This window comes from Paramormyrops kingsleyae, chromosome 4 (genome assembly GCF_048594095.1).
Source record: "Paramormyrops kingsleyae isolate MSU_618 chromosome 4, PKINGS_0.4, whole genome shotgun sequence".
NCBI lineage: Eukaryota > Metazoa > Chordata > Actinopteri > Osteoglossiformes > Mormyridae > Paramormyrops > Paramormyrops kingsleyae.
The window spans coordinates 23,236,635-23,264,498 of NC_132800.1; the positions used below are offsets into that span (position 1 = coordinate 23,236,635).

At 40.8% G+C, this 27,864-nt stretch overlaps 1 protein-coding gene across 4 annotated transcripts in view; it reads right to left on the minus strand.

The window, feature by feature from the left end:
- Positions 1-219: 219 nt before the first annotated feature.
- sntg1 (syntrophin, gamma 1) overlaps positions 220-27,864 on the minus strand; it is a 157,142-nt gene continuing 129,497 nt past the window's right edge. For all 4 annotated transcript variants that reach the window (XM_023841741.2, XM_072710893.1, XM_023841742.2 and 1 more), the window contains 6 exons: positions 24,877-24,993; positions 20,479-20,550; positions 11,667-11,819; positions 10,975-11,067; positions 4,133-4,243; positions 220-3,423 (listed from right to left, as the gene is read on the minus strand). In XM_023841741.2, the coding sequence (XP_023697509.1) occupies positions 3,235-3,423; positions 4,133-4,243; positions 10,975-11,067; positions 11,667-11,819; positions 20,479-20,550; positions 24,877-24,993 (735 nt within the window). In that variant the 3' untranslated portion in view covers positions 220-3,234. The remainder of the gene's footprint in view (positions 3,424-4,132; positions 4,244-10,974; positions 11,068-11,666; positions 11,820-20,478; positions 20,551-24,876; positions 24,994-27,864) is intronic.

Genomic DNA, 27,864 nt, shown 5'->3' on the forward strand with positions numbered 1-27,864 from the left:
AAGCTAATGCAGCTGACACCAGAACCAGAAGATTATAGGTGAAGATTAGTGTGATAGTGTAGAAATCTCTCTCAAGACAGAGTCTAAACATTTTATTTAATAGTCTACTGTTTCAGCATTTTCATGTGTGGAATTGATTTTTGTTTTCTTTTGTGGAAAATAGCGACTGTAGCATCACAACTGAAAGCATACCTTCTCGAATAAATAAAAACATCCATGCACAGTTTATAAAATATTTTATTAAGTATTCTAGTATCTTAATCATAAACAGTTATCATTTGGCAAAAAAATAAAACCCAACTTTTCAATTCTTTTTATATATCAGGGTGAAATGTTCTAAAATTAGTTGCTAGGAGCCTCCATATCTAGCTAAGTGCAGCCTCACTGCGTCTGTGTGTCCTTTTGCATAGTGTTTAATGTGCCATTTGAAATCTGAAATGTACTAGTTAGCAGTACAGAGGAATGAGCCTGTTCTGCTGTAACACTCCTCTTATTATGTAATTTTTGACCCTTTGACTACAACTGGGAGGCAGCAAAGGAGCACAATTTCAGAACAACAAAAGATCAGCGTCTGGACCAAGTTTGAGCTCTGCCAAAACTGTCTTGGGGTTCTAATTTGTATAAACGATCTGCTTTCTTTTCGTCAAAACACATCGTTGGATGTCAGTAACAACAGACGATTTTTTCATTGCAAGAAACAGAAATTAATTTGTGGGAACTAGAAAAATAACATACAAAGGGGGAGAAAAGAAATCAACACAAGGCCTTAATGGAAAGCTTTCAGTTGTGAAGAGGAAAACAACTTTGAGCCATGGTGCAATATACAAAGTCTGCAATTCCTTGCAATGCATAAATTTTTGTCACCCTATATATAAACATGCTTAATCCTCGATAGTGTGACAGCATACTTGTGTCAGTTTAAATATATTCTGATCTGTACAGGACAAATGTATAAAAAAGGCATCTTAAATTTTGATATCTGTAATACTATACATACTTCTTTTAAAAATTTAGGTCATTTAACTTGGTCCGCACTAAGTTAATGGGTAGTAAGAATCAAATAGTACTTATTCATTTACAATGATAGAAAGCCACAATTCTATATATTTATACTATACAATAGCATAATAAATAGGGACTGGAAGTGAATATATCACTTATTTAGCTACTGAAATGACAGAATTATGGGGCCGCGTCTGTGTAGGCATGGCGGTGTGCTGTATATATCACTTATTTAGCTACTGAAATGACAGAATTATGGGGCCGCGTCTGTGTAGGCATGGCGGTGTGCTGTATATATCACTTATTTAGCTACTGAAATGACAGAATTATGGGGCCGTGTCTGTGTAGGCATGGCGGTGTGCTGTGAATGAGGTATCTGCAGTTGACTGGAAAGCCTCAGACAAGCGAAACACGTCTCTACTTTACAGATGTACGCTCTGTTCTTCAGTTATTACTATGTAAACTTCACTATTACATAGTAATAACTACAGTTATTACTACGTAAACATCGCTATGTCTGTGACGAGCCACACAACAACACCATAAATTGGTTATGAGAAAGAAAAAAAAATCAGTAAAACTCATTATTGATGACTAACACTTGGTACATAGGTTGAAAAGAAATTGACGTTATGGGCTTTGTGCGTCAATGGAAAGGACAGTTGTTCATCAGTATGGCCGTAGAATTAATGCTAATTCGTAATTTGCGATATTCCTTTTGATCACATTTGTTCAGTGGTTACCTATAATACAAGATTCATCCGGTTACAGTGTTTTGTCAAAGCATCGTTAAACAACCCAGATAACTGAAATTTCACCAAAATAGATTGTGCGAGACAAGCATGACTTCATGGTATTTAAAACACTGAAACCTAACAGACTCAATTGCACACAAATGCTAAAAAAGCAGGGATTGAACGGTTCATTACATACACGGACCAATGTAAACGCCATGATTTCTCTGTTTATATCCGCATGTAAAACACACACGACAGGATTCAGCAGAAATCCAAGACAAACTGATCACAGCTAAACACAAGCTTCTATTCTGTTATTAAGAAACAAGTTTACTTAGAAAATGATTGCGGTTGATTAAAAAAATAAACAGTGGTAATTCATTTCAGTCATTTTGAGTGTGTAATTGTAATTACAATGGGGAATTGCAAATGAAATGTATTTATAATTGAAGCAACAATGCATCTACTGCATGAAACATATTTTCAGATGACTTCTGCTATTACTGCTTTCTGGTTTTGTTTGTCCTGGCTTCTTCATAAAAACTAGAATGGATGAATCTCCATGGTTTTGTATGCTGTGGGGCTATTTGTGTTTAAGTGTTAGCTCATTGCCTTAAGTACACGTTTGTTGCAGACAAATGATATACAGTAGTGAAAAAAGCCTGACTGCTTCACCTTATTTGACAGCTGATTTATGTGTTTAACTTGTGTCTCATGATCTTGGTAAAGAAAAAAAAAACCGAACCACACCCCCTGAGCTACATAACTGCAACAAACTCATCTGGATTGTCACCTCTAAGTTCCGATCTTCATGTTGGGATGATCAGTGCCATTATCCAAGCAGCACCTTAAAATCACTTGAAGGGGAAGCTATTTAATGCACTGAAAGATGGAACAGACTACTTTGAAACTAGCTGGGTTGCTTAAGAGTTTCAAAATGTAGTCTTTCGATTTCATTATTTCTTTTGGAGCATAAATGAAAGGTATCAAAATGTAAGTAAAAGGAAAGTAAATTAGAAACAAAATTCAACTCAGTCAGACAACAATCAAGGTCAGGCATGTGCAAATGTCTGCAGAGATACTAAGGTATTTTAGAATGATGTGACGTACAGTTAGAATGATGTGACGCCAGTTCATTTGCATGCGGAATTCCCGTGGAGCCGATTGGTTTGTAAAAATAGAACGGCATTAATATGTCTGCGGCGACCCCACATTTTGACCCAGTATTTACATTAATGACAACGGCATCAAATGAGGTACGACTAATTTACAACGGGGTTTATATCGTTTGTGGTGGACTGAAAGAAAAATGGGGGAAAAAAAATATTAGCACACGGTAACATCTTCCATTCCCATAGAACCCGAATATAGAGCAGAGGATGTGGAGGTCTTGGGGCCGCGAGAGCAGCGGAATCCAGGATTAGATACTCTGTCCCTGCACTTGCCTTAGTGATGAAGCGATGGGGGGGTGGGGGAGGTTCCTTCCCAGGGATTGTCAAGTGGTGTATTTGATCTTCCCAGATGTAGCAGTACAAGAGACGGGGGCAACCGTGGGGGCCGGAGTCACTGATGCAGTGGCTGCACCTTGGCTACCCACAAACAAGGGGTCCAGGCAGGCCACTTTGGCAGCAAAGAAGGAGTGGATGCAGTGCAGCACTGCAAAGAGGTTGGAGAACTCCAGCTCCTGTGGGAAGGCAAGAGCCGTTACTCGAATGCAGTGGAGCTATTCGAATGCAGTGGAGCTATTCGAATGCAGTGGAGCTACAGCCTGTCACTGCCAACACCTCAGCTCTCTCATGCTTTACGATAGACATTCAGGTATTTTTGCCAGATGATGCGTATCATTATATCTTATATATAATGCTATTACACTTTTCAAAAGGGAATTGTACCTTTATTTTGTGCCCTGTCCTGTCTGGGATAAACTCTAGACCAACAACATCACATTGTACTGAGTAAGTGCTTGGAAGATGGATGGATACAAGTTATAAGAAGATGCATATATTGCAATAATTTAATAGTTATGCATTGATGCAGAACTAAAATGTAACACTAATGGCAAGGTCAGTGAAAAGCAGAAGCCTCTTCCATGGCTTCCTGCATTTCCCATATGAATGAAAAACATCAGATGAGATTTATAGGGTTTGCTGTTTGTTTTATTCATTTTTTGTCAAGCCTTGTATCACGATTGGTTTTTATAAATAAATGTAACAGAATTACCATAAACTGTTCAATCAACCCCACTGTGTCCTCTTTATTATCAATGATTTCCATTGGATTTCCTCTAAGCTCTATCATATCTCATTATTATATGCTACAGTTTTGCGAGAGATCAGTATAGTTATTGAGAGGCGCAGCTTCACATATACAGTATTAGACATCTTTTGACTCACCTTAGCTTCAATGAGTTTAGTGTCTTGGTTTTGAAACAGAAACTTGATCTTGCTCTTCCCATCATCGGATGACCCTTTGAGCTGGGAGAACTTGTATCTCCAGAGGACAGCCTGTATGGTAGCAGAAGGTGTGCATGTTATCACAAGTACCACTGCCTTTCTTAAATAAAATAAAATACTGAAAAGTGTCAAATAGGCCCATTTTGCTGAAATAAAGTTTTAATGAATTTCGTGAAACGGTGAGCATGAAAGTTAAAAGTAAATAAATAAATAAATTAAAAATCAGCGAGTATAATTTATCAACTGACTTCGAAGTTCAATTTTGAAAACATAAACCTCAAAGATCTTTTGAAAGGGAGATAGATTCAGTGCTGGATGAGATGTTCTCTTCAGGGGAAGCCTGATTAAAGGGGAGTGACTCAGTCATGGTGGCTGATTGCTTTATAGCTGAAATTTGCATATTACCATGTCTTTTTTCCTGATCGTACTGACAAACTAAATGTTCAGTTGACTTTAAATTGCCCTTGGTGCATGAATGTATGTGGGTGTCCCCTGGCTTCTGTAGGTCCCAAAGGTGGCAGTGATTACAGAGGAGGGTTTAGCAAGGATGTAACGGGGGTCCCTGAAGTGTGTACAGATCCATAAGGTCTGGGCCCAAGTTGGCTCCTCGATAAGACTCATTTCAAGCCAGCTTTATAGGATTTAGTCAGGGGGTTTGTGGGTTACTACTTACTTACTACACACATACACACACACACACACAGTTGCGTAATCATATCTTTTTGGGGATCGCTCATTCATTTGTATGGAAAAAATGCTACTGCTAACTATGCTAATCCCTACCCAGCCGTAACCATAATCATAAGTAACCAAACGAAATGCAAGAGTTTTTGCATTTTTTAGTTTTTTCATTGCAGTCTCGGACTTTTATAAAATAGTATATATATATATATATAATGTGTGTGTGTGTGTGTGTGCGTGTCCAGGTATACCTTACCTTGTGGGGACCAAATGTCCCCACAAATTGATGAAAATACCTGTTTTTTTTACCTTGTGGACCAGTTTCCTGGTCCCCATATGGGAATACTATTTTAAGTAGTTCATAGCAAAAAACACATATGCAATGCTAAAGAACGCACATTACATAAATGAAATGACAGAGTGTATGTTGCCTTCTTGTGTTAGTGTTTCCGTAACCTCTACGGGCCCTATTTACAGCTACAGTAGCACGTTTTCCCATCCTGCACCCACGTCGTTTAAATAGCAAATATACTTGCACCCAGGGTCATGTGCATTGTCGGCACATGACAGCAATTGCACTGTTGGCCAACAGAAACCTGGCCTAAAGCCAACAATGCAGAATTTCACTGCTATTTGAAAGGTGTAACATGTGCTTGTGTAATGAGTGTATGTGCACTGCTTGTTGCACACACAGGGACATGCAGCACAAAATATTTACAAGTTTTTAAACATTAATGTGATGAAATCTCTCGCATTTGCCTTTCCCAAAACCTAGTGTAACAGGCCTTTGTGCAGAAACTTAATGACTGTAGTGAGCAAAAGAAAAAATGTTACACTACATATCAAATTATTAGAAATTTAGCATATTCTAAACCAGACCATTCATACTCAGCAGGAGTTGTGTTCATAGGTCGCCTTAAGCAATGGGCATTGTTATAGAATGTATATTGCCTGGATATGCTTTCATGAAGGCCTTTTATGTGTTTCTAATAAACATGACCCAAATGCTTGCACAGCAAAATGTTTTGTGATTTGATTGGGCTGAGAGAGATGTTCAGACACTGCTCAAAAAAATTACAGGAACACTTTGAAAACACATTAGACCTCAATGGGAAAAAAATCATGCTGGATATCTATACTGATATGGACTGGGTGATGTGTCAGGAATGAAAGGAGGCCACATCGCTTGATGGGGATGAAAATGATCAACCTACAGAGGGCTGAAATTTCATTGCAGCAACTCAAAATCGTATTAAGTAGTTGGGGCTGCACCTAATCAGACGATGGATGGTGTCCTGGGGGATCTCCTCACAGATCTGGACCAGGGCATCACTGAGCTCCTGGACAGTCTGAGGTACAACCTGGTGGTGTTGGATGGACCAAAACATAATGTCCCTGAGGTGTTAAACTGGATTTAGGTCAGACAAATGCAGGGGCCAGCCAATGGTATCCATTCCTTCATCCTACAGGAACTGCCTGCATACTCTCGCCACATGAGGCTGGGCATTGTCGTGCACCAGGAGGAACCCAGGACCCACTGCACCAGCGTAGCATCTGACAATGGGTCAATGGATTTCATCCCGATACCTAATGGCAGTCAAGGTGCTGCTGTCTAGCCTGTAGAGGTCTGTGTGTCCCTCTATGAATATGCCACCCCAGACCATCACTGACCCACCACCAAACCGGTCATGCTGAACAATGTTACATGCAGCATAATGTTCTCTGCAGCTTCTACAGACCCTTTCACATCTGTCACATGTTCTCAGTGTGAACCTGCTCTCATCTGCGAAAGGCACAGGGTGCCAGTGGCAGATCTGCCAATCCTGGTATTCTACGGCAAATGCCAATCGAGGTCCACAGTGCCGGGCAGTGAGCACAGGGTTCACTAGAGGACGTCGGGTACTCAAGCCACCCTCATGAAGTCTGTTTCTGATTGTTTGGTCAGAGACATGCACACCAGTGGCCTGCTGGAGGTCATTTTGTAGGGCTCTGGCAGTGTTCCTCCTGTTCCTCCTTTCAAAAAGAAGCAGATACCCATCCTGCTGATGGGTTAAGGACCTTCTACGACCCTGTCAAGCTCTCCTAGAGTAACTTCCTGTATCCTGGAATCTCCTCCGTGCCCTGGAGACTGTGCTGGGAGACACAGCAAACCTTCTGGCAATGACACATCAATATGCACTATCCTGGAGGAGTTGGACTACCTGTGCAACCTCTCTAGTGTCCAGGTATCACCTCATGCTACCAGTAGTGACTCTGATCGTAGCCAAATGCAAAACTAGTGAAAAAACAGTCAGAAAAGATGAGGAGGGAAAAATGTCAGTGGCCCCCACCTGTTAAACCATTCCTGTTTTGGGGGCCGTCTCATTGTTGCCCCTCTAATGCACCTTTTGTTAATTTCATTAACACCAAGGCAGCTGAAACCGATTAACAACCCCCTCTGCTACTTAACTGATCAGATGAATATCCAAGAAGTTTAACTGACTTGATGCTATACTCTGATTAAAAAGTGTTCCTTTGATTTTTTGAGCAGTGTCTATGACTTTGGTATGGCCGGAAATGGTTAAAATGATATAACTATGAAGCAGCAGCAAACTCACCTTGATTCATATTGCCAGACTTCAGTGAGTGAATATGCTTATTTATACTGTTTGTTACCGTATGTTTTAAGAAGTGTATTTTTGAGGGGCTTGTAACTCAAAAAACTGTAGAATGTTCTTCAGTAAAAGTTACTAGAATAGCACAGAACAGAACAGAATAGAATAGAATAGAATCGAATACTGATGCATTATTAATAATGCAGGGAAATTCTCTGTTTTCTTTCACCCCATCTTTTTTTCCACGAGACACACATGTAGGTGAGAGCAAACCCTGGGGGGTCACAGTGAAGGGTCAGCCACCTATTTGACAATTCTGGCGAGTCTGGATTGAATGGACGACATTCTGATGAGAGGCTCAGAGGGTCAGTCTGCCGATCCTCACGCCGACATGCTAACCGTTTAACTTATATGTTTATACTTAAAGATATTATTACCAGGTTTATCAGCCTAACATGCATATATTACTTGAGAAATTCACCTCCGCTAATGATTAAATGTGTTGCTTAGATACAATCCAAGCCAGAAATTGTTAATTGCTAAGTTTCTCGGCTTCCTGACATAATGCCGCTTTGGGTCCCCTTGTTACATTATTCTGATTGGGGGGGGGGTGGTCCCCTTTGGCCCAGGAAGACATAAAACATACCCCCCCAATAACAGCCCTGCATATTTACTTGTTTGTTTGTGTTTATTTTTGTTGTGTCAGACTCACTCACAGTTTTGTGTCTTGCAGTGACAGTCGATACTGCGTTCGCTCTCTTTTTAAGCTGGATTCCTCTGGACATGTAAATTGTCTTTTGCCCATTATGCACAGGTGTGTTTTACTCCATTAATGTTCAAAGAAATTTGAAAAATGTCCATTATACGTTTGTTCTTTGCAATTTCTTTGTCTTTAAACTTTTTGTTAAATTTAAATTGTCTCCTACGTCAATAATTTTAAGTAGTATTAAAGTATAAGAGTGCATAAGTGTGACTGGTCTGGCTGGCACCATATGTGCAGTTATAGAAAATTAATCAACAGCCTTCTGACCAATCAGGTTTGAGAATTCAACGGGGCAATGTTATAACGCTATATTTCATTTTATATGAGCAACTCATTATTTGCATTCCAATTAGTTTACAGAAACATTTAATTTTGCTGCCACTCTATTTAAAGATCAATCACATCAATCAGACCTCAATCATTCAATACAATCACACAGAACATACAATAGTGTCACTGAATCTTTAAATAAAAACACAATGCTAAACATTTACAAATGTAACATTTAATGTAATTTAAATCTTATTGTCCAGTTATATCTTGCTACAGAAACCAAATAAAAAAGTTAATTAGGACCATTCACATTTCCTAGGATGCTGATTGGAAGCAAGAAAATACCTAAATCTTAAAACTGGACCTTTATGGCAATGAATTAATCCTGCTCAACTAGCAGTATTTAATCATAAATTCAATAAGTCACCTTTATCTTTCAGAAATCAATCAGAATTGAAAGCTTTAAGTGGATTATGAAAAGCTCTGACATTTTAAAAGTTCTCGTTTTTTTTTTATTTTTGGTAATGGGATATTGATACATGATCTTATCGCAAATCGCTAAAGCTAAAGCTTCACGTGAATTCCTTCTTGTATCTGAGGTGAATGCATAATTATTCTTTTACTCTTTTCTTTTGCTCCCTAACAATGTTTAGTACCTTAGTACACCTTAAAACACATCGATTGGTTTTTACAGAAAGAATATAATTAAGCTTAATTTAAGTGTTTGAAAGTGGTTGGATCATCTCTATAATAGGAATCTGTAATATCCTGAACCAAAAATGATTGCAAATCTAGCGATTGAAGAGGACAAATATTCCCAGAACGGCTGCAATTATCTCAGAAGGAATATCCTGCGGGGCCCCTCCCCTTCCTTAACACTTAAAGTTAAAGGTCTGATTAAGTTTATGCAGCCCTGACATGGTGCAGCATGAGAATTAATTTCCTTACAGAAAATTTCAGCCAGGAAATCATTTTTATCTGGATAAAAACAAGTCATTAATAGTATTATCGGGTGGATTACATCATGTGTGACATTCACTGATACGTATCTAGGGATTTACAGGCCCCTTAGCTAATCTTTTGGAAAACAGACTAGAGATTAGTGGGAGGCAAGGACCCATGACCCCTGACCTCTAACCTCCCCAATGATTGTTAGCCTTCCTTTGTCACCAGCAGCTGGAAAGCAAATACACTAATAGGACCTTCTGGCATTAGGCAATGGACCAGAGACACACAGCATCCTCATTGGATATCAGCCAATGAAAAGCACATGCTTGGCCTATAGGAGTGCATCTAACTGTATCCATAAAATTGTAGCAAAGGTGCATGGATACATTGTATTACTTATGGGTGGGCAATATGCCCTAAAAATGATACAGTGATGCCTGCGGTTCACGAATGCTGTGGTCTACGAACTATTTGGTTCACGGCCAAAAATATTGCTTTGGTTCACATACAAAATTTGGTTGACAAACAGATTCCTCGACCAGATTCCTTTTTTTATACTAGTGTAGCACCGGCGGGGCACCTGTCCCAGCATGCACCACATGTCCCAGCATATCCCAGCATGCCCGGCGTGCAATTGTAAATAGAAGGGCCACAACAGCCAACCAACGAACACCGAACCCAAATACACAGACGGGAAACACAAGGTTGTCAGACGCCGAACTGCAAGATGCACACACGGTGGGAGATTTGCACACGCTAAATATACACGAGGATCGGACCGGGTACACACAAGACATGGACAAACACACAAACACACGCGTGACAAAAGGGAAACTCCAACATTAACATTAACAACAACAACAATAAAAGGGTTAAGGACTGTTAATAAAGAGCGTGATTTCCCCGGCAAGCGAGTCCCCATGTCTCTCTCTGCTCCTGCGATGCCTTGGTTCGCTCGTCGATACACTATATTGTGTTTTTCTTTAAAGTTTTTCATTATAAAAACCAGAAAATTAATTAACAGAAATTATTATTTGGTAGGCTTGTGAACAAATTAATCGATTTTCAATGCTTTCTTCAACCACTTTCCTGGACGGATTGTGTTCGTGAACCGCAGGTACCACTGAATCAACAATATTTATCACAATATTCTACAATTCATAAGTAGAAAACAGTAAAATTAGTTATATAGAAGATGACAGGTGTCATGATTAATTATGCCAGGAAGAGATTCATACCTTGGTTGAATTTGTTTAAAAACAGTGCATTTAACTGTTAATTATGCAATAAAACAAGTGTACAGGCTATATCACGTTGCTCATGATATTGAAACTGATGACGATATGAATGTTCATAATTATAGTATATGTAGATTGATAGTTCTGGTCCAGAAAGTCAAAATAGAGACCAAGATTTTTTTTCAACCAACCAGTTGTCACAGTCAAATTCCTCAAGTGCTTTAATTTTTAAACTGTCAGTAATATTAATGTGTTAGTGTGAAGCCATCAGCTGCATGAACATACCTTAGATGCTGCATCAAAACAGACAAACCCCATGCCGAAGTCTATTGTGAGTCCCATGAGATGACTTTCCATAATGCAGGCGTACGTTTTGCACTGGGAGGGAGGACAAAACAATAGGTGACATTAGAGAAGCGGCGCTGATTGTCAGCTACGTGGGAGTGAGCCTAAGCTAATCTGCCCATGAATACTGCAGTCATTTCACTACCCTATTGTGTATATAAGAGGAGGCATAATGATGGTTGTTATTAGTGAAAGACCCCCGGACCATGTACGGACGGGTTTGGTTACTGCCGAAAAAAAATAAAATAAATCTTTTTCTATATAGTTAGAATTGCATGTACTAGGAAGAATAAAGAGCGTAGGTTGACAGATTCTGGGGAAATGAATATCAAGCAGGGCTATAGATGAGATGGGCAATAAGGGGACGCAGGCTTAAAAAAAACACACACAACAGAAATATGACAAATTACTCAAAAATCAATTTCTCCCATTGTGGAATAGCTGCTCTGGCTAGCAGACATAACCACCAGACATAGAGAAGCTTGTGCCTTGGAAAGTCAGCCGGCATCATAACCTAACACATTCTTAGACTCAGACGTCGTTGCTGGACCTGTGCAATGTCTCAGTGGTTCTTCTGAGCCTCAGTAGGCTGGGAAGCACATGTGCTCTGGGAGATTGTGTATGGGCTGCACCTGCATCCTCTCGACCTCTAAGAAGGTAGACATCTGAAAGGCCTTCTCCCACACCAGCAGCTCAGAGTCCAGCTCCACGCTGAAGAACAGGTCCTCCCCGCACTCCGTCTGCAGACTGAAGCAGTGCTTCCGTTGGTCCAGAAGGTCGCTGTCCTGCAAAAAGCCCGCAGTTACACGCCCCTTTCATGTCACACCACACAAGATGCACAAGATGCTTAGCTGCACCCCTTTGACGGCCTGTTATCTCTGCTGTGTTTAATCCACTGAGTAATAAATAATAATTCTGTAGATGGGAAATTATACATAATTCATTTTTAGAAAATGACTTTCCAATTAGAAGATTTTAGTCAAGTAAGTCAATATTTCAGCATCACTGTCTTAATCTTCCAGATGTCAGCACTAATATATTGTTACAGGATTCATGTTTTTACCAGTGTCAGGATTCCTGCATAAGTCCGTTCAGCCAACAACACACTGGATTTGAATAGTCATTAAAAAAGTCATTTACAAGTCTGGATCTGATTTTTAAATTATTTACAGTCTGTGTCTCACCATGTTGACATGTCAGTAATGTTCGCAGTCTGAAATAATGTGAAGATCTGTAAATGAAATAAATAAAGGAAAATGAAAAATGCCAATGATGTTTTCTACAATGCACCAAGAAGACCATGTAGATGTAGAATTTATCACCTTGCATACGATTGTAAATGACATACAATCTGCCACTTTTTTAATGAAACAATTAACCTGTCCAGGTTAACTGAATGCCATTATAAGGAAAAATCATTTTATAGCAAATGTTTCCTTTTGCCCCCAAAATGATATTACCCTATAAAGGACATTCATTTCGAAAGCACTCTGTTAAAACAAATTCCCAAATCTCCTCTTTTTCTAACATTTGTGAATAAAGATCGTTGTAATTTTCCAATGAGGATATTTTACTAAATCTGTGCCCTGAGACTTGAAGATAAACGTGAACATACTTCAGTGAAAAGAGAATTATGACATGTGCACATAATAAAAAAATAAACTCACTAATTCCTGGGGCAGCCACTTTAAAAGCCTAATTTACAGTTAGGTCCATATATATTTGGACACTGACACAAGTTTTACTATTTTACCTGTTTACTGAAATATATTCCAATTGAAGTTATGCAATGGGCTTGGACATAAAGTACAGACTCTCAGATTTCATTTTAGGGTGTCCACATTCAAATTGGATGAATGGTTTAGGGCAGGGGTCTCCAACTCCGGTCCTGGAGAGCTACTATCCAGTAGGTTTTCTATCATACCCGGCTTCTGATGAGCCACACCTGTTCTCAGGTAAATACCAGGAGCAGGTTTGGCTCATCAGAAGCCAAGTGGGACAGAAAACCCACTGGATAGTAGCTCTCCAGGACCGGAGTTGGAGACCCCTGGTTTAGGAGTTTCAGCTCATTAACATGTTCCACCCTCTTTTAAAGGGGCCAAAAGAAATCGGACAATTCACTTAAAAGCTGTTTCATGGACAGGTGTGGGCAATCCCTTCATTCTTTCATTATCAGTTAAGCAGATAAAAGGCCTGGAGTTGATTTGAGGTGTCTTGTTTGCATTTGGAAGATTGAGGTGTGAACATACAACATGCGGTCAAAGGACCTCAGTATGCAGGTGAAACAGGTCATCCTTAGGCTGTGAAAACAGGAAAAAACAATTCGAGAAATTGCCACAACAATAGGAGTGGCAAAATCCACAGTTTGGTACATCCTGAGAAAGAAAGAAAGCATTGCAACGCAAAAAGGCCTGGACATCCACGGACGACAACAGTGGTGGATGATCGCAGGATCATTTCGATGGAGAAGAGAAACCCCTTCGTAACAGCCAACCAAGTGAACAACACTCTCCAGAAGGTAGGCGTATCAATATCCAAGTCTACCATAAAGAGAAGACTGCATGAAAGCAATTACAGAGGGTTCACTGCAAGATGCAAGCCACTCATACACCTTAAGAATAGAAAGGCTAGATTGGACTTTGCAAAAAAACATCTAAAAAATCCAGCACAATTCTTTCTACAGATGAAACCAAGATCAACTTGAATCAGAATGATGGAAAGAAAAAAGTATGGAGAAGGGCTGGAACAGCTTATGATCTAAAGATCACTGCATCATCTGTAAAACATGTTGGAGGCAGTGTGATGGCTTGGGCGTGCATGGCTGCCAGTGGCTGCCAGTGGCTGCCAGTGGCACTGGGTCTTTAGTGTTTCTTGATGATGTGACACAGGATGGAAGCAGCCGAGTGAATGCTGAGGTGTTCAGAGACATCATGTCTGCTCAAATCCAGCCAAATTGATTGGGCGGCGTTTCATAATACAGATGGACAATGACCCAAAACACACAGCAAAAGCAACCCAGGACATTATTAAAGCAAAGAAGTGGAATATTTTCGATTGGCCAAGTCAGTCACCTGATCTCAACCCCACTGAGCATGCATTTCACTTGCTAAAAACTAAACTACAGACAGAAAGACCCTCAAACAAACCGCAACTGAAAGCTGCTGCAGTAAAGGCCTGGCAGAGCATTAAAAAGGAGGAAACCCAGCGTCTGGTCATGTCCATGAGCTCAAGACTTCAGGCAGTCATTGCCTGCAAAGGGGTTTCAACTATGTATTAGAATTGAACGTTTTATTTGCAGTTATATTAATTTGTCCAATTACTTATGAGCCCCGGAAAGGAGGGGATTGAGTAGAAAAATGACGTTAGTTCCTCACATTTTTATGCAATGTTTTTGTTCTACCCACTGAATCTGTCTTGTTTCTTTTAAAGTTTATTATGATAATGTTCAGAACTTAAAAACTGAAAAACTTTGTCCAGATATTTATGACTGTATATGTAACAAATGCAGAAACAGCATTCTGATCTGTACTGACACACACACTGTGACATACACTTTTAAATTTAAGTATAAATGTTTTTTTTCTGTGTGCTTTTATTATACAGATATTATCAGACAAAAACTGCTGTATCTTCACAGACCATTTTATTAATTAATAAACATCCCTCGGTCATTTTGTCTGTAAGGCTAGATTTATTAACTTCTCAGACTGATTGACAAAAACCAATTGCACAAATTGTAGATACATTACAGCGAGCAGCATGGCGGCTCTGTGGGTAACGCTGTGTCCCTCGCTGTACGCGGCCTCCCAAGCTGCCGCTTCCCTCTTTGTCTGTGAAGGTAACATCCTCCCTGTATTTGTGAGGATTTCCTTCATGTTCTCAGGATCCCCACCACAGCCCCAAAACACGTGCTTAGGTCTGCAAATGACCCACAGTGTCTGTGTGCTCCGTGCTTCCGGAAAATACAGCTACTCCTGGCACGTAAACAGTTGCCAGTAAAGGATGGATTCTGGGTCACAAAATTACCATTAATTTTCTGTAAGTTTGGCTGCATTTTCCTGCATTTTCCCACTGTAGGGAGATGCTGTGCACCTTACAGAAAATGACAAAAAAGATTACAAGATTGTTTCATTAATATAAACCGCAAACAACTGTAGAAGTCCGCAAGGTTAGTAAAAGGTTTTCTGAAAGTTCTTCAAAAAGGTGAAAGTTTGATACGGTAAAAACTGCAAGGTACAGCGAATGTCCTCCATTTAGCTGTTTCTGAGAATGTCTGGGGAACGTGATCCGATGCTTTTTCCGTTGGCTCCTAGCACGTTTACGTGGTGTAACTGTCCTGGATATCAGTGATGTCCTGAGCCGATATCAATGATTGCTATCAGGGCCAACTCAGGCATTTTTTAATCGATCAGCTATCACGGCCCCATCCAAAGCCTCATCTATTTCATTTCCCACATCCCCCTCATTTACGTCAGTTGCTCAGATCGTAATGTTGCATCACACGCTGCAGTAAGCCTGAGGAACATGGCTTCAAACTACAAACTACCGAGACGTCACCCACACGGACATTCTTTAAGCCGGAAACTCAAAGTAGCGCAATTGCTACACCAAATCGAATCAGACACTAACAGAGACATCGTACGGAAGAGCGCTGCGACATGGTCAGGCTTATTCTCAATGCACCGACACCTACTGTATGCGCATGTATACTTAAATATTTATTAAAAGATTGAATCGGGACTAAGAATCAGCAGACGTAAATAGTGAATGGATCGGATCAGGGTACCAAAATAAGTGGATTGGGACATCCCTGCCGAATATTAAGGTCGAGCATGTGGAAAGGAGCGAGGACCTACATAGTGTCCCCAACTAACCAGGGCTTATTTATTAAAGCAAACCGAAAGAGCAAACCAGAAAATAAAGGGGCTGTGAGAGGTAAAAATAAAACAGACAAAACAGAAATTAAGGCAGGGAGTAACACTGGGAGTAACAATACTAACGGGGAGGAACTACCGTGAGTATGGGTAAGAAACATGCTGCCATACAGGGATTCAGCCACAATGAACCGCCAAGGAACAGAACAAGAGCAGGTGCTTCAATGCACAACTAACAAGACGTGACGCAGGGCAGGTGAGAAACCTAAGCAAATTAACAAATCACAAGGCAACGGGGAACAATTAACGAACACTGGAAAACATTAACGAACACCGAGGCCTAACTAGACTAGGAGAGACTCGGAACACAAGAACCGCAGAACATAACGGGCAGGGTAGACCATAGACAGACACACAAAGCAAAGACATAGATAAACAATACCAGATGCTAGGGATAAAATAAAACCGATAAACTAAACAAAAGATGAGGCTGCCCTCAAACTCGTGACTAAAAGGACTAAAGCACATGTTCAGTCAACCACTGAGCCGTGCGGCAGCCCAGGGGGCAGGGGAAACACACAAGGAGCACAAACGTAGAAAAGGTACACAGGCCAGATAGGCACCGACCCTGACTGGATAGCATAACCAAGTGGAGTTAGGTAATACATAGTGTATAGTGAGTGATATTATTGATGTTCATTAATATGTCAAATATTTTTAGAGATGTAATTAAAAAATTAGGAAAACAAAGTTCACATCTAAAGGTTTTCTTAAAAATGCATCAACAAATTCTCAGAATCTTGGTTGGAATGAACTAGAGTACCTAAGCAAAAACTGAGTTTACTATAACTGCGGGTATGATGTGATATTGTTGAGACCATACTGAGATATCTTGGGTCTGTTTCTCCATAAAGCTGAGACTCATGTATTAAAATTTATTATAATTTTACCGAATTATGGATTATAATTTATAATGCTGCTCCCAACAACCTAAACCAGTATGACCAAATTTTCAGTTAATACTAATGAATTGCAGGAAGTTAATTACACGTAGTCAACAAGAGCACAGACAAGCATGACTGACTGACTGACTGACTGACTGACGGACGGACGGATTCACAGGTTTTTTAGAATTGTTCATCATCTCCAGTTTGGCCAGTTTCCTCTTCTCAGTACCAGTCTCCAGTTGATCCAGGGCCAGCTCTCTTTTGAGTTTGTTCACACGTCTGGCATCACACAAACCGACGCTGCTACACCAGCAGACGACAGCTTTTATGAATGCACTGGCCACTGCAGACGCACTGCAGAAGCCCCGCAGTGCTGGCTGGAAATGTCCTCTGCTCATTCCCCAGCTCTGTCCTCACCTGGCCAGCAGAGACAGTCTGGGAAGTACGGCGGCAGTGAAGAAGTCAATTGTGGTGTCTTTAGTAGGAGAAATAGAGGGAGGTGTGAAGTTACTGGGAGGGGAGGGGGGCACAGAGACAGAGCCAGCAGTGTCAGGGGACTGGCAAGTGAGAGTCACATGTGAAGAAGACATTCAGCTCATTAGCTGTGTCTGTGTTCCCCTCTTCCTCGAGGTCTCCAGTCAGACTGTAGCGGATAACGATCCTCATTCCGATCCACTGTGCTGCTGCATTTTCACTATACGATCTTATTGTTTGTATGTTCTATATATACTGTAGCATGTTTATACCATGTTCACATTTTGGTTGTTATTTATTTTATTTCATTATCCTCCTATCTGTATATCCTAGCTGCTGGGCAAAAAACTCTTCTGTGAGTTAAGTAAAGTGTTATCTGATCTTATCACACCTCCATAGTGCTGTTCTGGTGTTGCTTTTGTTACAGCTTGTTCCTGTATGTTTTTTTTTTCCCTCATGGAGTTGATTCTTCAGCTCCTGCACTCGCTTGATCTCCTGCTGGTCTGCAGACCTAAACATTCTCTTCTTCTTCGTCTTGAGTACGTCCTCCTGGTCCTTTGAGATCCAGTTTGTTAGAGGGCAAACAGTCTCTTTCTGGGAGCTATATTATCCACCCCGAAGTGGATGTAGCCCATGACACAGAGAATGAGTCCCTTTATGAATCACAGACCATGTCCCAGTCTCCTCTGAGTAATCCTGCAGTAGATACTCAATCTCCTCAGTTCACTTCCTCACAGTCCTGATGATGGGTTGCTGCTGAATGATGGGTTTGAAGTAGGTATATTCCAGTACCTGGTAGGAATTAGTGAATGTGGAGCAGAATAAAACATGACTGCAGTCCCAAGAGATTGCAATAGAAGCATTGCGATGATCAGTGATGAGTTTGCTGACCACAGAATGCATCTGCTCTTCAATGACTGCAGTGTCTGGTGAGGGCGGGACATCCACAGCCAAAACTATGACGTGGAAACTCCCACGCCGTGGAATATGGCCACGCTCCCAGAGCAGGCAGCTCGACATTCCAGTGTTTTCATTGCGACGACTTCCGTTATCTGTCCATCCAGTGTGAGAGATGGTAGTTTTAGCTCTCAGCCACAGATTCCTCATGGCCCCCGGTCAGTGCTGGGAGCTCGACCGTTCCATTTGCCAGAGAGCTTACAGTTCCCATGATGACAGGCTGCTATGGCCCTGTACCTTCTCCCCATGTTCCGGAGCTGGGCTTCCGTTTTCTTCCTCTGGCAGTGCCGCACAAACATGGGGAAACGCAGCTTCCGGGTCCAACAGCTGTTGTCGCGTGTAGGTTAATGCCGGTCCCTCCTCGCCCGTCCTGCTGTCCACGGTTGAAAAAAGTGTGATGACAGCAAGAAAAATGCAGAAAACTATTCCTGCTGCACACCATGGCAACCGGCGGATATTATGTAAAACCCTAGCCGAGGAAATGTATGGCTGAATAGCAGAGGAGTTACTGACCTCCTCTGAATACTTCATGCATGCTAGATAGGAAGTGAGTCAGACCACATAATGTGAGCGTTTAACTTTAGGAATAGCACCAGATTGAGACAGTCGAACATGTGGTGATCCCGTATGGGTCCCAAACATTGCTCGGCTGAGCTAAATCAACTTTTTTGACCTTTTGTAGCAAACTTGCGATTGATGGATGATGGGATAACAAAAATAAACTGTGGTTCAGTGAAAACAATATGGTAATGTGAAAACAATATGGTAATGTATTAAAATGAAAGAAAAACATTTCATTTCATTGTGTCAAATTTTGTGGTAACATTGTGCATTGTAGCAGAACTTTGAATAGCACTTAAGAGTTGTGTGTTCTAGATTCAGTTATTATTAATTGGAACCAAATGAAAGGATCCAATTGTGTTATAAATGAAATGGAAATTAAACTTTTTAAGTATAGACTCAAAAAGGCACACAGACAACTCAAGCTATAGACTATACCTCAATTTCATTATATTCTCAGCTACATGATGAGAAGGTCAAATGAAAATGCAGTCGTCGGCCAGTATTGCAAAGCAGAATTTAAATATCACAACGGCGTGACTGAAACGCAACATCATCTTGAAACAGGTTTGAATGGACTCACCCAACAATGCAAGGTCAGCCATAGACATTTACTGTATAAGCTATGTGCCCTTTAGCCTTTTGAAGTAGCCTAGCCTATCTTTGCCCTTAATTATTTGGCCTAATTTACTTTCTGTGATTAACGCTAAAATGTGTACGTGTATGTATGTCTATGCCTGTGTGCATTACATTGTGGGGACCAAATGTCCCCACGATGTAATAAAATCCTGTTATTTTGACGTTGTGGGGACCATTTCTTTCGGTCCTCACAAGGGGAAACTCGGTTTTATAAAAATCTGTGGCTTCAATCAAAAAACTAAAAATGCCAAAAGACTTGCATTTTGTTTAGTTACTTATGGTTAAGGTTAGGGCTGGGTAGAGGTTAAGGTCGTCATGTAAGGATTACAGATCTCCCCATAGAAATGAATGGAGAGTCCCCACAATTACAAACCTGTGTGTGTGTGTTTGTGTGTAAAATTAATCAGTAGATTACTTGATTATTAATGTAATCATTGATTATTAATATTACGATTATCAATATGAGAGTCCTACTTAATATGTGTACAAAAAACAGACATGTGTGGGAATAAGACAAACTGCTGAAGAGGGAACCGGGGTTACACCAAAATCTGCAGAGTAAAGCAGTTTCCCTAAAAGCAGACTTGGTCTCTGAGGGTCACCGTGGTTCTTTTGGACCAGCCTCCTAGAAGCCAAGATGAAGTACGCTGCTTCACTTTGCTCCCGGGAGAACCGCAGAGAGACCTATACTAACTTTTAACCCAGTTCTCGATTTTGGGTGTTAATGAAACACTTTTTTTTTTCTTTTTTTTTAGATCCAAGACAGGCCTGCAGTCTTCTAGAATCTTTTTTGAGAGTAACCTTGCTCCCAGAAAGACAGACTCGGTGGCACCTTTGGGTGGTAGCCTGTTTCTGCTGAGTTTAGTCTACTTTGTGTCGGAAAAAAGGTTCAGGTTCTTCTTGCATCGCCCCTCAATACCTCTCATAGCATCTGCATCAGCCCAGAGACACAGCAACAGGAAATATCAGAGACAGGGCAAGCATGTGCTTACCTTTAATATTTTACACATGATTTCATACACCGTGAAGCTCCTCTCTGCTCGTGTCCAGTCCCATGTTGTTACCTGAAACAAGTAACCATGACAACCTTGTTACAATTGAATCTTGTATTATGGGGAAACTTGGGGGGGGGGGGGGGGTTAATTTAATTGCATGCATATGAAAATATTTAAAATATAAGTACACATACGAAAATATCACAAAGGAAATAAGTGATTAAATATAATATTAATATAGTTAATATACTTTATACTAATACTTTTAATATGCTTCAAACAAAATATATATGTCTTATTTTACAAGCATTTCTATAGAATTAAGGCTGTCTTAATATTGTGCTGTTAAAGTCATAAAGCCCACTTCTGCTTTTGCTTCTTTCATTGTTTGCACTGCTGTTTACTGATGAAAATAAAAATAAAATCAATAAAGCATACATTTAAAAAAAAAAAAACCATACACCCAAACATCTAGCGCTAGCCGACTTTTTGCGTAATGCGGTGGATGTGCTGGATTATTGTGCCAACTTACAAGTCATTTCGCCTTCTGTCATGTTAGGTCTGAAATACAATGTATGTTTTTGGAGCTTTTGGAGACCGGCGAGAGCAGAATTCCACAATGTCCCCGCGAGGCCAAGAAACGGTTTTGTAGCTCACACTCAATGTTTCAGTGTAATGCACGAAATCCATTCACACGCTGGGATTTTATAAGAAAAATACAGTGACATAAAGTCCAAAAGCCTGTAAAACTGAATTCTATAAAGTGAGTAAAGCACTGTTGGGGCATAAAGGAGCAGTAACCCCCCCCCCCCCAAAACCACCATATTCTATATATAAAACATCATCCCACAGGCCTTAGATAAACCAAGCGATTATTTAGTAAGGACATAAATTAAGAACTGAGTAATTAATGTTTCTGTTTTGCATATATGTAACTATTAGTAGGAAAAAAGGACTATACAGGACATAAGAAAATAATAATAATCAAAGCAAAAGAACAAATCAAAAAACAAAGAAAAAAACAAACAAACAAAAAAAATAAAACAGTAAATTGCCCTTAGTAATTGTGTGCCAGTGTATGCCTTGATATGTACTGGACAGAATGGTTTACCTGTGGCAAATAAGCTGTAAAAATGGAGGGATGCATAAATGGATGGATGAACGGATGGCGGGATGGATGGTCGTATGGCTGTAAATCAAAACAATATGGCAGGAGAATAACTTGATGCCCAACCAGACGAATGACAGGTAAAAGGAAATGGATATTTAATGTGGCCAGTGGTCAATGGCAGTAACGGGAAGTGACATCGTCAGTTTATGCAACAGCATATGTGTGATGCTTAGAGATCCAATTAGCACCGCGGAGCAAAGACATCTTTCCCTAGAGAGGCAAGCAGAGTGCATTTAATTTGCGATGGTAAGAAAGTGAAGCACAGAGGGGGAAAAAAAAGAGAATTGCCAAGCAGAAAAGAATGAAATGTCAGAATTGAGGATAAATGAGAAAATCACCTAACAAGGTACAAAGGAAAAGTTGAAAGGAGAAGCACTGAAGTCATGGAGTCATTGAGGAAATGAGGGGGGGTTTGGCCAATGAATAGCAATGATGGGGAGGGGAGGGAGGTGAAGAGACATCAATTACCAAGAAAGATTAGATTTTCTTCTTGATTTGCTTCACTTTTTAAGGCCTATTTTTTTCCTGAGATTTTACCAGATTGTTGTTTCCAGTGAAAGAAAGACTCGCAGCACTGAGCATTTCCCAAATACGTGTCACGCTATTGTTTTGTGCTGCCAACCTATAAAATTTCACAGTTGGGGAGACTGTCCGTCCGTTGCCTTTCCAACACAAACTCAAGACTCAAATGTCCAAACTGCCATATAATCTGATCTGGATATTGTTTCCCTTCTGTATTCTGTAAAACAACATGCATTTCAAAGACTTCTTAAATCCAAAAAGGAGGGAAAAGAATTAGATAATGATTCTGCACTGTATCAGACGTTGTCATCTAACTACTGTACAGTATGTGTGCCGTGTGAAGCTGATTCATCTCCAGACAGTTTATCAGCGCTGTCCCACGTATGACGTAATGCCTACTGTCCTGTGTTGCAGGTCCATGTCACTGAAGAACCACAGCAAGCCAACATGTTATCATCTAATGGCATCTGTCCCCACTCATAAATGCTACAATCACTGCTCACTGCAGAACTGATGCAGGCTGTAGGTAGAACACTACAGGTAAACAGGCATCAAAAGCCCGTCTCGCGATGGGCAAACCGAGCACATCAGGGACAGTTACAGTAACTTGTCACTTTCTTTCCGTCTCTCAGTTCTTTTGCATGACATCTTCCTTCCCACGTCTCCAGGGCAATAGCAAATCAGAGGGAGGCTCTAATCTGTTATAATCATGATGGGTGCAGCCACATCTCCAGAACTGCGGAAGGTCCTAGTCTTTCCCAGGCAAACATCAAGAATACGGTCTTATATCAGCATTAATTTTTCCGGCAACGTAATCCATAAGTCAGTCCTGCATAGAGGGTCAATCAAAGATTTTAAGAGTTTAAAAAAAAAATAAGAAAGAAAGAAAAGATAGAGAAACGGGGTTTAATACTATGTAATACTAAAGAGTACATTTTGTGCAAATTCATCGTCAGCCTGCGTTTGAGTGACGTTGAGTGAAGATTAATTATGCTAGGCAGTAATCAGTGTACTTGTTCATGAAATTCACTAACAAAAGTTTTCAGGTTCGAATTTTACTTCCATTCATAAGGGCATTACTGTGAAAATCAGAAAATAATCGAATGGAATTATATGACGTCTGCATGCTATCGCAAATCACCTCTACTTAGAAGTTTGTTCATGCTGTCACCAAGACAACCTTTACTGTATATATGGTAAATAAAGTATTACATATATGGGATTTTTTTTATTGCATATTTTGATAAAAAGGCCACATTCTTGTGTGGCCTGGACACAATGTTCATTCACCTGTTCCTTCATTTCTACCCAAACCAGAGAAATACTCTTCAAAAGGCAAAATGACACATGCGAGCTTGGACAGCCTTGTAAACGTAAGGCCAGATTACTCCTACAGCAGGGTTTCTCAGTCTCAGTGGCCCATATGTATATTTCACTGACCAATCAGTATATTTGAGGAGTTTTCCCAGGCGTTGATTGGGTGATGGCCCAATATGGGCTGGACTCCATCCAACAGTAATTGAGATATGCACTGCTTGAGGATAGTCAGTCTAAGCATTCAGTATTGCCTGTTAACAGCAGCTACAGTGTGTGTATTCAGTCTTCTCATCCCAGCTGTTATCATGACTCGATTATGTCACGGTCTGTGGTGAACTCGTGAACTCAACACGCACAAGAATATTTTAACAATAATTCATGTCTAAATCATATATATATATATTTTTTTATAGATGCTTTATTGATCCCTGTGGGGAAATTGTTTTTATGCCTCCCTCAACTTGCTCTTTGTAGAGTAAGCTGTCTGTGAAGGGCAGCCACCTGTCGGGGCGCCCAGGGAGCTGGGGGTTAAGGGCCTTGCTCAAAGACCCGTTGATGTGCTAAGGCTGGGTTTGAACCAGCAACCTTGTGATTACAGAGCCACACGCTGCCCCGAATATTGTCATGTATGCTGTAAGAGGAATACACACCAAATATTATTAGAATTTTTATGCATTTCAATGCATTATATCTTTTGTCAGTTGATTACAAACAAAACCATTTTTTCTTGCGTGAAGTTTATTTTGACAGTAACTTGGTGGCCTAGTGAGCGACTCTGTTCTCTCACTCTTCTAGGTTGGAGGTTTCAAACCCTGCAGCTGCTCTTTAAGGGTGGAATCCACATGTTCTCCCCCATGTCACAATGGCTTCCTATATGTGCTGTGTGGCTCTGTTTGTTAAGAGTCTGTACCTCTGTGCGTGAGGTCATTGGTTCAAATCCCACGGCCGGTCAAGTGATATTGGGCTCTAGAGCCAATTTGTCAACGGACACTGGCTGACAGTGCTATCTAACCCACCTTTATGTGCTACTTTGGACGTCGGCTAAATAAACGTAATACAATGGTTTCCACGTCATCTATAGGTGTGCAGTTAAGCTAACTGGCATCTCGAAAGTGCTCACTGTGTGTATGTGCCCTGTGATGGGCTGGTACCCTGTCCAGTGCATTCTCCCGCCTTGCGTCCTGTGCTGTGTGGGATAGGATCCAGGTCCCCCCCCCCCCGACCTGGATAATCCATCAGGAGACAGATGGGCTTTCACCTAATCACAAATGCAGAAGGCTGGTTGAAAAGATGAACGGTTTCTGTACGACTAAAGCACATACAAGAGTCTCTCTACGCCTGAGATGGAGATCCCTGGAGCTTCCGAGACGGGACAGAAAACTTACAGGCGGTGCGGAGAACTTGAAGAGGGAGGAGCCGCGTAGAGCCAGGAACTTGGGGGCGTACATGCGGTCCTGAACGCAGTCCTGCTCCTTCTCCTCCACCCAGCCCATGTAGATGATCTGTCAGACAGAGCAGTGCAGCCATCTGTGACATTAACTGTTACAAACTCATATATACTTTGTCATATTGGTAATAACACGAACTGATCAGCAGTGTGTTGCTCAATATATGACGATATACGGTTAAAACTACAAATCCCATAATTCCAGGGGGAAAAAAATCAAATGATTTAAGCAGAAGGGATGATTTAAGAAGGCGAAAGAGACAGCATTGAGACAGCTGTGTGATGCATATGAAATTTATATTTGTGATTTATTATGACAGTGTCAGACAGTTGGACACGGTGGCATTCATCATCTCTTCCGGCTCCATATGATTCCTGCATCGCTTTGCTCACATAGCTGCCAAAAAAATCCGAAGCACCAACAAATGCGTCAGGCAGTGTGTTAACAAGGTGACGTGACACCCTCAGACTCGCCTGAAAACACAGACGTCATTGTTTCCAGCATTGTTACACCAGCAGCGATTTGATAAACGAAAGCAAACAGCCATAACAGACTGCTAAAGGCATAGGCAGAGAATGCGTGCGGAATGGAGGCTAGAGGGACTGCATTTACAAAGAGCCATCGAAGGTCCCGGGCTTATCAGTGCTGAGGTAAGAGACCCGCACACGTTTGGCCCTATATTTCTCCATGACTACGAGTCAAAGCACTGTCACGTTGTTGACCGAGTGAGACGCTCGGATGCACAAGAGAAGACTCACAAGTGTGAACCAGAGGGTCGCGGATTCCTGGAGTACACATTTCAAACGGAGATGAAGAAGCAGAAAGCGCAACTTATTCGTAGACGGCGCCTGAAAGGATCGTGAAACATGAAGAAAAAAAAAGATGGCCGCCAAGTCGAGCTACAGTAGCGACGTAAGAGACGAGAACTTCTGGATAGCTGTAGGGGTGACGACAAAAGGTGTCAAGGTTTCATAATCTTGCAATGGATGTACAAATAAGTAATTGGGAGATGAGAAAGCGACAGCCAAACCTTTACAAAATGTCTACTGCTTATCTCACTATGCTGTTTGCCTGGGAAGACCAGACTGGGAAACCATCCTTTAAAGCACCATCTTCTACACAGTGTGGGCACAGATGCTCGGATTAGTGCTGTTGGTGTGCAGGCCAGGAAGCTGGGGTTCGTATATTTGACCATAAGCTTGAAATGTCCTTTTTGAAGCGGAGGATGCAGCTGGGATTAAAGATTTTCCACCTTATCTGAGACTGACATTGGTGGCGATCAGTCGAGTGCAGTTACACCAGCCAGGAATAAATAGCACCAGATAAAAAATGCAGATCAAACTGTCGCAGGAACAGACCTCCTGTGTTTTGTTATGTCAGTAAATGAGACCACGATGATAGTATGATGTAGTACAAGAGCAGGCAGACATTAATGTGAGCCTGGTAGAATTAAACTCCTCAGTCACTCCAGTAAAGGAGATAACTAGGTTAGAGCTGATGAGAGTTTTAACCAGTGAAAGACTGGGGAATTATATAGGGAAGCTACAGAGGATAAGATTAAAATGTCAACAGGCTATATTATAGGCTTGCACTGGGTTTACAGTTTGGCTCAGCCATGACAACCATTTGTTACTAGAAATGTAATAGAAATTCAGTCCTTGTCAGACCAAGTTGCACTGTCACTTTGCCATCTGCTGACCTCCTAACAAGAGGCTAAACTGTACTTAATCTGATTGAGAGCCAGCTCTGGTGGAACGGGCCTCCCATTCTCATGCTACCAGCCCAAGGAGAGAAGAAAGGTGAATACCCCAGTGAAGAGGTGAATGCTGAGCCGAAGTCAAAGTTTCAGGTCACTGCACAGCTCAGCGGCAGTGACAGATAGTTGGATGGACCTCAGTTTCGGCGAGGTCTCAGAGCAGCGTTCATGGCTTCAGCCAGAAAGGCAAAGATATTCAGAAATGCTGGTTCGACACCATCACAAAACAGTGTGCAGATTCCAGTGCTCAAGTTTTCTGTCTGAAAGAGATTCCAGCACAGCCTGTAATCACACCTTCACCAATATCATTACGAATAGGGCTGCACAATATCACATCGTGATATGTGAAATATCCGCAAGTAATACTGCAATATTTATAAAACACAAAGAAGAGATGAAACTACCTGAAATAAACTGGTAATACTTGTGGGGGCACAGATACTTAGTAATGACTCAGTTACAACTGGAGTACAAATCAGGAACAAATATAGTTGCTACTAAAGTTGAAAGATGTGTCCTGATTCATTAATGATGAATAAACATGACAACAGCATTTCACATGTCATTTATCATTTGCTCCTTCAATAGTTCCTTAGTAGTTCCTTAGTAGTTCCTTCAGTAGTTCATAAAGGTTTACAGAATTAGATATACTGTAGTAACAAATATAGTACTTGCTTGAGATAAAAGACATGACAATTCATTAATGATGCACAAACATGACTGTGGTTATTTGATACATAAGTAATGGCACAAAACTACATTATTTGTGTCCCCACAAGTAAAGTGCTACCAATAAACTATAGCCAAATAGAACTTTATCTACCAATAGTGTGCGTGAAATAACTTGGTGGTATTACTGCAAATTGTGTTTCGGTCGCAAGACAGCAGCACCAAATGCAATGTGATAATATCACAAGGATGATGCTGAAATGATATATTGTGCAACAGTGATTATGAATTTTAGGAATCTGGATTTTTAATGTCTACTCACGCCTTGGTTGAAAGTCAATCATATATCAGCCAATAAAGAGTTTTCAACTTTGAAAAATAGAAACTGACTTTCTTTGAGAAACCAAAATTAAAGCCCCATGTGGCCTACGATAATTTTCTGGAACTGATGGACGTTCAAGTCCGCGCATTACTGCACAACACATCTCATCTTACATGGC